General features: G+C 38.6%; 1 protein-coding gene across 2 annotated transcripts; it reads left to right on the forward strand.

Annotated features, from left to right (window-relative positions):
• The first annotated feature begins 1,419 nt into the window (after positions 1-1,419).
• flad1 (flavin adenine dinucleotide synthetase 1) lies at positions 1,420-7,143 on the forward strand. Of its 2 annotated transcripts, XM_004077893.4 has the most exons (12): positions 1,426-1,628; positions 1,714-1,780; positions 2,522-2,613; positions 2,742-2,889; positions 3,364-3,741; positions 3,941-4,054; positions 4,139-4,406; positions 4,621-4,768; positions 5,207-5,305; positions 5,420-5,609; positions 6,698-6,771; positions 6,848-7,143. In XM_004077893.4, exons 3-12 carry the CDS (start codon positions 2,606-2,608, stop codon positions 6,981-6,983), a joined length of 1,563 nt encoding a protein of 520 aa, XP_004077941.1. In that variant the 5' UTR covers positions 1,426-1,628; positions 1,714-1,780; positions 2,522-2,605; the 3' UTR covers positions 6,984-7,143. The 2 variants fall into 2 exon arrangements, with proteins under 2 accessions (XP_023820105.1, XP_004077941.1); XM_023964337.1 differs by lacking the exon at positions 2,522-2,613 and having other exon boundaries at positions 1,420-1,628.
• Positions 7,144-12,284: the final 5,141 nt, after the last annotated feature.

A 12,284-nucleotide genomic window follows, 5' to 3' on the forward strand; every position in this document is an offset into this window, starting at 1 on the left:
TTCGCTCGCAGATGCTGTGTGCGCACGTGTTCGCGTGGGCGCGCGCCCAAGTTTGTGTTTTGTGGGGCAGATATTTTATTTCTCCTGAATCCGTCTGTGCACGAAAATATTCAATAATTTAACACTCAGAAAAGCCCCCCCCCCACCTTTTTTTGTATGTTTTCCCTTCTAAATAACTTTATAACATCTTTATATGGACACATTTCTGCAACAATATAACAATAATGTTAATATTTTTAAAAAATAGATTATTTTTTACAAAATAGCTAGATTTATTACATTGATTATCTACAAAAACAACATCATGTTTAGACTGCAGCAGCAACATGTACATAACATCTTCATATTGTATTACTTCATGAGGAAGAACGGCTATTTTTATTTATAACCAAAAACTGAGAAAAGCTCTTCTAAAAATGTTTTTGTCAAGTTTCATAGTCTAAAAAAACTTTAGCCCTGTGTCCTCACATTAATAGAAGTAAAACTGATGGTTTAAATAAACGATGGGTGCTGGTCGTCTGTCAGGAGAGTGAAGGCTAACCTTTTATTATACAGGTCAAAAACTGATCAATCTGCAGGAATATCTGCAGGTTTTATTTTTACTACTCTATTATACATGAGTGATGTGTAAGATAAACTAACCTTTCTTCAGCTCACTGCAGCCTCTGCTGGGACAGAACTTACTGCAGTCATGGATGTCTTTGTGAGTAAATTCTGTCAAACTGCAATAAAGTAATGAAACTTAAAAAGCAACAAAACAATGCCAACAAAAGAAAATCTAAACCCAAGACTTAAAGAGACTGCTCACAACAATAAAGGAGACCTTTATTGACCTGCGTTACTGCTGCAAATTGGAGATGCTCTGGATTTTATTTATTAATTAAATATTTATTTATATACATTTATTAAATGCATCTGCTCTCTCTCTCTCTCTCTCTCTCTCTCTCTCTCTCTCTCTCTCTCTCTCTCTCATAAAGACTCCAGGACTAATTTTGAAAAGACAGGATCCTTTTGTTTATTTTTCAGATTTGACTTCCACATCCTTGATTCTCCATTTTAGAAATTACCATCTAAAATTTTTTTAAAATGTAATCTGACAATTCCATAAAAAGAATAAAAAAAGGGGGGAAACAGACAAGGACACTGAACTGCTCAACATGATCAATTTGGTTTAAAGTTTGTTTTTTTGTATTCTAATGTTGTGCAATAATTTAAATGTAGGTCAGGTTTTTTTTTATCTGTCTTTAAAATAGACACTAAACCTTCAACACGTCGCTAAAATTTCGCCTCTTTTTACAGAAAATATTACATAAACAAAAATGCGCCATCAACATTTCCGGATTGATCATCTTCAAGGTTGATAATCTGATCAGAAATTTCCGATTTGATCCTCCCAGCCACTAGGGGCGTGCGAGAGTAGCTGTTGTCCTTTTCTCTCCCCTTCGAAGAAGTCGTCCCTCGCATCCTTCCGCGACGGTCAGCTTGACAGTAGCTCAAATCGTCAAATCTGGGGGAAAAGACTTTTTAGATACCAGACGTATGCAATGCCTTTCTCGGTACAGTCAAACTACAGCTTCACACCACCTGGACAAACTAAGACGATCACCGTTATCGTGCTTCCGGATATTGTAAGAACATGCATAACGTTAAAACCCGCCCCTTGAAAGTCATTGGCTGTTAACGTCACTTTCCTTTTTGTGATTGGACCAAAAGGGCTTGAGCCACCGTCGTCACAGCTGTGGGGATTCATAACGAGGACATATGCGGCTTCAGAGTAACAGTAAGTTACCTTTAAATTAAGGACATAATGTTCACATACCGGACTACAAATTCGATACACTACGAGCGCATCTTAACTGAGAATCGCAAATGTTTATATTAATAGTATAAAAAGGTATTTAGTATTTTAGCAATAATGCGATGTTGTTGACTTCCCTTCCAAAGGTTGAAGTAGTACCTAGCAAGAAGACTTCAGAGTTACTAGCGTACATTTGAAAGTCCTTAACGCGGGCACTAGTTTTTTCCCCCAAAGTAGTTGCTTCTTTTAAAATATAAAAATACAGAACTTTGTCCATAACTGTATTTAAGTTGGTGTAAAAAAATAATATGTAAAGGGTACATAAGACTGAGATTGTGTCCAACGTTGCTACTCTCTCTGTAACTTACTAGAAAATAATCACAGTAAAGAAAAACTGGGTCTCCAACGTTGCAGACTTACAATGTGATCGTTTTCTTTATTTCATAAATTTATTGTATAATACAAATTGGCAATATGAATTTTAGCAACATCAACAAATAAAGGTTTATGTTAGATACTGCAGCATAATTATGAAAGTCCATGTTGACTTTGTTTTAGTTGTTCCATGGAAGATTTTGAAGGTGGACAATAGCATTTCTGACCCAAATTATTACATGACTTGCATTTTAAATAAAAATTGCCGATGTTCAAAATCTCAGAACTACATTCGTTTTTCTAAATGCTCTTTGCCCTTATTTCTTCTTATGTTTTTTGTTTCCCTAGACACCCCCTAATTGAATAGGAATCATGAAGGGAAAGAGGGTCTGAACTGCTGTAGATCTTTTTTTGGGTGGTCTGTGTGGATCCATGTTTATGTAAGCATTGTTGTTTGTGCATGAAGGAACATATAGTGACTAATTTTAGCCTTTAAAGGCGACTTTTAAGAGATGGTTTGGAATTTGTTTTGGAGTTGAACACTTATACGTCACACATTTCTTCCCAGCTTTTCCTTGCCCAGTTTAAGTAGAGCGGGGGTGCGTGTGAGGAGGCTGACGGCACAACTCAGCAGAGCAGCCATGTCCGCCGAGAGGCAGAGCTCCACTGCGGCTCCCACTGCAGCCATTCTTATCATTGGAGATGAGATTCTAAAGGTGAGGTTTTTTTGTTGTTGATTGATATTTTTGCTTTGTGTTGCTTTCAACCTCAGAATGAGTGGCAGAGGCTCGCTTCTTGAAAGATCACGCACAACTGCCTCCTGAATACGGCTTAAATAAACGATGTTTGATGTTATTAACATGTGCAGTGAGTCGTTATCATTTTGGGCCTCTTATCCCGTCTCAGATCCCCATTTCAAGATCCAAGGAAAACCTTGTGATGGTTATTTGATGTGGCAGTGATGTTTCATATTTAAAATGACAAGTTGACTATAACTCCTTGACTTGACATGATCATGATTTAAACATGAGCTCTTTGATTTTCGTCCAATGTCACGCCTCACTCTCAGCATACGCTCACTGTGACTCCTTGAATTTCATCAGGCGGCGGTCTGGAGTTTTTTGTAGTCCTTGAATGTCACTTGTGTGTGTGGCTGCAAACTCTAGAGTCAAACTTTGTCTTCTTTTCAGGGCTACACAGTGGACACCAACAGCACCTTTCTAACACAAGCACTTCGCAGACTTGGCGTCTCTGTACAGCGTATAACCGTCATACCAGATATACAGGAGGTCATAGCCAAAGAGGTAGCCCTCCTCTCCTCTCAGTATACACACCTGTTCACCTCGGGGGGCATCGGACCCACCCATGACGATGTCACCTTGGAAAGCATTGCCATGGCATTCCAAGAGGAGATGTATCACCATCCGGATCTCACCTTGCTGGTTAAGGAATTCTTTGGGGGGACGGACAAAAACAGTCCGGCCATGAAGATGGCTAAGGTGCCCCGTTCTGCCAAACTCAACTATGGAGTGGATCCTCAAACTGGGAAACCACAACTCTACCCTGTGGTATGTTAATGTTTACAGAATGGGATTCATAGCTTTAAGTAATTTATATTCACTTCTTCAATATCCTTGAAAATGAATTTCATGCATCTTGTCAGGTTCAGATAAAAATTTTCATGATTTTAAGAAGTTCTTATAGGTCAGGATATTTTTTGTGGTGAAGACGTGTTTGTTTTTCTTGTATGAATGCTCATTCTCACAGGTCAGTGTGCGTAATGTGTATGTGTTCCCTGGGATCCCGGCTTTAATGGAGAGGGCCTTCACGGGGCTGGAACAGCTCTTTGCTACTTCAGGAACCACCTTTCACAGTCGTGAGGTAACGCCATCATCATGCAAGTCATTCAAGGATTTTCATGTGTTTTACTAGGGCAAAAAGGGGTAACCAAACTTGTCCTGTAAGGTGTTTGTGGATGCAGATGAGACAGACATCGCACCCACTCTGACCAAACTGCAGGCCAGCTGGGGCAAAAGGGTGGCTCTTGGGTCCTACCCCGACTGGTTGAGTAACTACAGCAAAGTCAGACTGGTCCTGGATTCGGAGAGCCTGGAGGAGGTGGAAAAAGCCAGAATACAGCTGGTGGAGGAGCTGCCGAAGGGTAGCGTTGTAACTTTGGTCAGAGATTCGGTGTCCATTGCCCCTACTGAGGTCCACAAACTGGCTGACGATGGTGAGGGTGACAGAGGCTGTAAATGTGGCGGTTTGGGAGATATTGGAACCATAGTCCATTTTGTTTAACTGTTGTTTCGATTGGAAAGAGGAAAAAAGGCTTCAACTTGAACCTAATTAATATTCCTAAGCATCCAAAAGAAACACTGGGATAATTTTGCTTATTCAAATGTATGTAAAGTTAAAAATAACGTTCCACCAACTTTTTTCTACAGCTACTATGTTGGGAGTGAAAGTCAAGTCAGCACTGAAGACCATAGAAGCTGCTCTGGACCAGTATTCATCCGATCAAATCTGCGTGGCCTTCAATGGAGGCAAAGACTGTACGGCGCTGCTTCACCTCTACTACGCTGCGCTCAGAAGGTAACAGAGCAGGAAAGGAGGAATCATTCATGGAAAGGGAAGACTGAGATTAACTTCATAAGGATACCAGTTTGTCACAGTGGGCTTTGAAATGTCTAACTTAAATAAAAGTGGGGAAACAGGAGAATTTGTCTTTGGACATTCTGAAGTGAACTGATCTTTGTTTTTCGTTTGTTTTGCTCCTCTTTTGTGGAACGTTCAAATCTCTGGTATCTTGTTGCAAAGTTTTCTTAAAATAAATAAAGAATCAATTTCTCTGTGTTGAAGACACAAGAAACATGAAATCAGAGCAATTTTAGTTTAATAACAAATGTAACTGTCTTTAGAATCTTGAAAATGTTTAGGTTGTTGTTTCAGGCTTAACAGGTAAAATAGAACATGTGTCAGATCAGGCCATTATGGCTTCATACCCAGTTTCTTTCTTTTTGTTTTCCTCAGGCGGAACCCAGATGGGAAAGACAAGGTCAAAGCTCTGTATATCCGCATCGTCTCTCCATTTCCAGAAATGGAGAGATTCCTCCAAGACACGACAAAAAGGTTTTTTTTATTTTTTTTATGAACATGTTTCGTTGCCGTTATTATTTCTTTCAGATTAGATAGGTTTTATTTCTCCTCTGCTATTCCTGATAATTGTCTACACATCTTATGAAGGTATAACTTGGAGCTGATCTCGGTGGAGGGCAGTATTCGACAAGCACTGAATGAGGTCCAAGAAAGGAGGCCGGAGCTGAAAGCTGTCCTGATGGGAACCAGGAGGAGCGACCCCTATTCACAGACGCTCGCCCCCATGTGTCCGACCGATCCTGGCTGGCCAGACTACATGAGAGTCAACCCGCTACTCGTAAGTCTAAAAAAAGCCTTTATTAAGTATCTTTAAATGATTATTAGGCATATGTAGCTGTTGAGACATAAATAACTTGTTTTTTTCTCTACTTTCTCTTACTTTGAGCTTAATTGTTAATATTAATTACACTAAACTAGTGGTATTTGTTTTATTACATTATTATTCAAGTACAGCCTGTTTACTAGCAGAAAGCTTTTTTTTCCCCTTCTATTTTTTTTAATAAAAAGAATTATTTTCAAGGTCACTCTTCACTTTAAAATGTATACATTTTGCAGCTTAGTTAAAGCAATGTTAACCAAGCCCTCTGGCACAAACCAGTTAAAACAAACTGCAGGTTTTGGCGAGAAGATGGTTGTTTTTTCTGCTTCGGGTGAAGAAAATGCACTGATTAGAAAAAAAAAAACACAATAACAACTTGTCTGTATAGTCCAAACGGATAGCACATAGACAAAATCCCCATTATGACCGCAAAATCACAGTTATAAAGCTCTAAAAGCATTTATTATATTGGATTATTAATAATCAAATTCTCTTTAAAACAAGTAATTAAGAAAAGGGTGAGAACTGAAGACATAAAAAACTGTTTTTTAGTCTGGACTCTCATAGTTAATTGAACATCTTAAGGAAGATACGGTGGCCCTGAAGTCCAAATCTGCCTGTCAGCTTCAGGATTGTTTAAGATTCTCCTTAAATGTCTTAATGGAATATGACCTTTCTATTTATCAAACATCCTCATTTCTTACAAAAACCTCCAGGACTCTCAGACCCTCAGGTTCAGCTCTCTTTTTTCTTCACACTATGAGAACCAGGACTCAAGGCGAGGCCTCCTTTCAATACCGTGGTGGAATAACTTACCTGAAGATCTGACAGTTTCTGCAGCCATGGAGATTTTTAAATGTAAATTAAAGATGCAACTTTTTAGCTTGGCTTTTAAATTACTAAACTAATCAACTTATGTATGTATTTATGGTGGGCTTTTAAGCAATTTAGTGCTTTTATGGTTTATCATTTGTATGTTTTTACTCTGTTTAACCTGTTTTTGCCCTTTTAATCTGCCCGTTTACCCTTTTAATTGCGCTCTCCAGGACTGGACATATCATGACATCTGGTCATTCTTGAGGACATTATACGTGCCCTACTGTATCCTCTACGACAAAGGGTAGGGATGCTTTCCTCCTCTCTTTGTTTTCTCAGCTGTGAACAACAAACCAACAGCTTTCTGTCCCCTCCTGCAGGTACACTTCTCTGGGCAGTATGGATAACACCCACAGGAACACGGCCCTTCGGATGGTGGACGAGAAGGGCGTGACGCGCTACAAGCCGGCGTACCTTCTGGAGAATGAAGAAGAGGAAAGAAACTGTCGGGCCTGATGGGTTCTGTTAAACCAGAACTTGTTGCACATGTTAACTCGTAACAAGAACAATTAGTTTCTTTGTTTGGGTATTTTACAAAAATACCTCCTATGTTGCACTGCTTTAAAAAGTGAGGCTGTTGAATAAAACACCGGGTATTGTCACCTTGTTTTTACGATTTCTGGCTCAATTTTTCTCTTTTTCGAACTCAAACGATCCACTTAGAGAGACAGCTACTGTCAAGCATGCTTTTAAATGAGTGAAAATGTTTCTGCGGAGCTGAGAAACCCGCCTTCACGGGGATTTTGGCGTGGAGCTGAAGGTCACCCAGCAGGCTACCATGCTCCTCACGCGCTGCAGTTCTGCACGCGGGCCTCACGGGCGCGTTGTTCTCACGTTTTCCCCAGGAGCGCCCGTGATTACAATAAATTACCTTCTCTGTTTCCAGACATGATTGAATCCAGGCTCATCGATCCGCGCGCGCCCTCTCCCCGCCTGGAGATTAGTCAACGCGGCGCAGCGCGGATCGATACGGGCCGATCTAATAAAGCGGGTCGCTTACGAGGCCACCGCGGGGCTGCACACACTGTTACACCAGCAATTACCACCACGGGCCGCCCCCCCACCCCACCTGAACGTACCCGACCCGACTTCACGGCTTGCTTGATTTATTAATAATAACGGTAATAAAAGAGGCAATGAACAGAGGCTTCATAATCACTGCACAGAGGACCGGCGCGCGACTTGGATGGGCGGCAAACGCACCGAAACATTGTCAAATGTGTTGGTTTAGAGAGAAACTCCGACTTACTCAACTTGCAAAAGAAAAAAAAGGAATTACATGGAAATGTTTTTTAATGATTGTTTTTAACTGTAAACACCAGCAGCACTGAGTTTACAGTAAAAAAAAAGAAGTCACAAAGTTTCAAAGTAAGAGCATGAGTCATGATGGTGAAAAACATTCTCCTTGCATAACAGATGGACCTGTATATAATTTCAAATGTGCAAAAAAAGCAGTTTTTTAATAACATATTAAGGATTGTTCCAAAAGCTGTCTATCATATCACTCGTTTTGGCTGCACTTCTGATTTTAAATACATCTTTTTAGTCACCTCTCTTCTGAAATACATTAAATCTTTGTTCTTAGCACCTCCCTTTTCTATATATCATCCAAATCACTTGAATTTTCTTTGTGCGGGTAATAACAGTATTATAAATATGCATTTAGGCATCTTTTCCTTTTATTTTTAACCCTCAGAAACAATTCTGTGTTCATTTCACACATTTTTTGTTACAAAATGATGTAACATAACCTTAATGACAAGTTTCCATAAAATATACAAAAACAAATCAAACATTTCCACTAAAGTTTCCACGGAACTAAATGCGATCATTTCAGATCTGTAGAATCTTTGCAGTAAAGAAAATGGCGGAGAACATGCTAAGAGAAGATTTGAAGCAGAAACCTTAAAGGATTTAAAGTAGGCCAGTGTTTTTTTGGCTTCAAACATCTCTAATTTCTTTTTTATGTTGACCATTTTCAACGTTTGCATAACAGAATTTATGTATCCAAACATAAAGAAAGGAGTATAGGTGATGAATCACATACATGTAACTCTAATAAAGATTCCGACACAAACATAGGATCTTAACCTATTATCCCCATATTTCTGTTGTCAAATTAATTGTATGAAATCTAAATATTCTCATATCTTGGGACTGTTTTAATAAAGTTAACCGAAACCTCAAGAGTGTTTAAACTCACAATAGAAATAATGATTTGATTTTGGCCGAGCATGCTGGAAAACAGACGCGCACTGCGAGGGCACAGATCATGTCTGTGATAGGTATTTTAAACAGAATATTTTTGCTCCCCTCCATCGTGTAAATACGCAAACTGAAAGGGTTCCCCAAAGACAGACTTTAGATCGGCTTGCAGGAGTTTGGATACAGCAGCCTCTTAAGGGGGTTGTGAGGATAAGAAACTAATCTTGCTACACTCTCAATACACTCCAGTGTTTTTTCCTTCATATCTCCCAGGTGAGGCTGCCTTATAAGAGAATGCACAGAGCCGACAGCATGTGTGATATGGCCTCAGCATGACTTAAAATTGCACTTGGCGTGACTTTGTGCAATAACATGTGACAAGCTTTGGTATCAGAGTGAAGTATCCATCAGAAGCGACTGGCTGTGAAGCTTTTCTCTAAAGGAATGTGTTCTTAATCCAATTCCTCAGCAGTTCCTGCAGTGTAAAACGAGACTTGAAGCACCATGAGACAGCAATTCAGCCCATGCCCTAGCAGCTATGCTAAACACAGAGGATGAATAGACACTCCCTTGTCAGAAAGCATCAGGAGAGAAGAGAGACCCTTGAGTCCATCCAAATTACCAGCATATCTGCATGTAAAGCCAGTGGACCAGAACAGGGGAAATAGGATGTTCAGTATCAAAGTTTCACACATTAAACGTGGATAAAAGCAAATGGGAAAGAAAAAAAACCCAGAAGGATAGGGAGGGAGAAAAAAAGAAGGAAAGCTGCTTTGCTTATTGCAATGTGAAGTGTGACTGACTTAGCTTATTTGTGCCTGTTTTCACTGTGTTCAAATAAAAAGCCAGTCTCATAATCCTACGTTTGTCACAGCTATCAGTCTGGTACACAGAACCTGGACCCCCTGCTCATATCCACACACATGGGATGCATTCAGAAGTGCGTTTCATTCAGCCAGTGGCTTTAATGTACACGGCCCGTGTGTGTGAAGCCTCAGCCGCTGAGCTTAAAACTGGTGAGAAATATTCTGCTCCGCTCAACTCCTCGGGTGCTCATTTGCACTCAACAGCCATGACTCAAACATGGAGTGGTGTGTTAGAGAGATGAGAGATGTTTAAATACTGCAAAGTCTCGCCCAGTGTCAACAGATCCCTGCTTCTCCAGATAAGAACGGGATCTTAAATCTTCTGAAACAGTCATTTTTTAGGACATTTTCAGCTATCGTTGGACAAAGCATAGGAACAAATGTTAGGCAGACTATAGCAGTTTCAAAGTTTTGTCAACAAATGGACTCAGGTATAACTATACATACAAATAGACAAAATAAGTATTGAACCTCCTTGATGTCAACTTAATGCCTGAATTCATTTTGTGCAATGAAAAAAAATAATTCAGTTATGTTTTTGCTGTCATAGATGCTAAATAAATGAAGGAGCCAAAGTTTTGATGCTTGTTTGCATCAATAGGGGGCAAGCGGATATAAAGAAAACTAATCAAAGTTACATGTATTTTCTTTTAAAACCAAGTGATGGACATCATCGTGGTAAAAATTTTACTGCTCGTAAAAGAAGGTTGTGCTCCCTGGTGTAAAAAAAGAAGATCAAACTCAGAAACACAGAAACAAAAGTCATATTTTTTTATGCTTTTTTTAATGCATTTTTATAGTAAACGGAATAGTATTAAGCAAAAAAATACAACCACTTATCAAAACCACCTTCCAGGTGTGATTTACTTTTTGTAAAACATAATAATTTTGTACTGCTTGCTAATAAGTAGCCTAACCATCCAGAAGCAAAAGGGAAGTTTGATAGATGCAGGCCAAAGGCACCTTCTCTAAAGAGCATAAAATTGTGTTAAGCAAGGCGATGGTAATATTATGGTGGGCAGTTGCTCTACAGCTTGCAGTTTTTAAAGAAACAATAACTGAAGCGAGTCCTTTCAAAGACTGATGATATACCACCATATTTTGCAAAGCAAATGATGAAAAACAGAAGTTGTGTAATGGTCTAGTCATGTGCAAATTTGAGTCCTGTAAACAAGTTGTGATGAATGTCTGAAACTGACATAACGTGCAAAAAAACCCTACAAGTTGGAGCTGGTCCAGAAAAGAAGAAGTTACACCTTTGAAAAACATGATGTTAAAGATCCTGGGATTCTGGATTATCTATCTATCTATCTATCTATCTATCTATCTATCTATCTATCTATCTATCTATCTATCTATCTATCTATCTATCTATCTATCTATCTATCTATCTATCTATCTATCTATCTATCTATCTATCTATCTATCTATCTATCTATCTATCTATCTATCTATCTATCTATCTATCTATCTATCTATCTATCTATCTATCTATCTATCTATCTATCTATCTATCTATCTATACTTACAAATAGATTACGTATTCGCTAATCTTTCTCTTAGTATTGTTCATATTACTAAACCAAATTATTTGTCCCATATCATTGGACTTTTTCCCACTGAAAAGATAGAGAATTCGTCTGATTTAATTTGAAAACCAACAAGGTTTTTTTCCCCCTTTATTCCTGTTTGTCTCTTTCTAGATTATATAGTAGTAAATAATTACCCTTTACTCAGCAGGCAATTTAGTGAAATAGCACCATGTCAGTTAGTCTGTCATTTTTTTTGAAGCGCAAACAGGTTTCAGCCACAGATAATTAAAGCCTTGACCATCATTTCTAAAAAGTAAAAAAAACAACAACTAAACGTTTATGAAGACTAAACAAAGAACAAATTATCTTCAGTGGAACAATTATATGCACATTAAATTTATATTATACCATGGTCTGGGTGAATACTTGATTCTGATTGGCTGCTGGATGTGGATTAAAAAGTTATGATCCACAGTGATAACACCTAAAAAATAAGTTACATAAAGTCACATATCTTAAATGTTCTATATCACTGCACTGGCTTCTTTGAAACAAACTTTTGCTTCATCATCTGGACAAAAACGAGCGGTAAGAGGTGAACTTTCTCTCTAAACTGAAGTTTTATTTAACCCATCGTGATGATCAGCATATATATCGCTTTCCTTTGCCGCTGCAGTCGAGTTCGGTGCAGGCTAAGTTTTGTGTTGTCATGCTACCGTTACAATGCGCCGCACCACGTAACAAATTGTCCATTTTTTGTGAAAAAAGCGATTTAAACCGAAAAAAAGGACGAGAATAAAGTACTAAAAATGGATTGAATATTTATTTCTTTTGTAAGTGACCATGGTAAAAGTGGGATAATGGTCTTTGAAGTGTGCATTATCAGAATTTAAAGAACTTCGCGGATGGTTCAAGATTCTTTGGCGTGAGTTAATTTCTGATAATGCACACTTCATCGGCCATTATCCCTTTCATAACAACAGCGAGTTCCAGAAAACAAACATCTTAGGAGAGAAAATGATTATCTTAGATTTAGGCTGCAACTTAAATTTGAGATCTACACAAAATAAACAATTGTTGTTGCTTACACAAATCAAATAACATCAACTGCATTTGGTTTTTTAGAGTTAAATCTGTCTTGATTTGTCAACCAG

Source organism: Oryzias latipes, chromosome 16, assembly GCF_002234675.1.
Source record: "Oryzias latipes chromosome 16, ASM223467v1".
NCBI classification, from domain to species: Eukaryota; Metazoa; Chordata; class Actinopteri; order Beloniformes; family Adrianichthyidae; genus Oryzias; species Oryzias latipes.

Bases quoted from the DNA above. Each gene is read 5' to 3' on its own strand.
- flad1 (XM_004077893.4), top strand. The intron at 4,407-4,620 runs GTGAGGGTGACA...TTTTTTCTACAG, and splicing joins CCACAAACTGGCTGACGATG to CTACTATGTTGGGAGTGAAA. The intron at 5,610-6,697 runs GTAAGTCTAAAA...TGCGCTCTCCAG, and splicing joins TGAGAGTCAACCCGCTACTC to GACTGGACATATCATGACAT.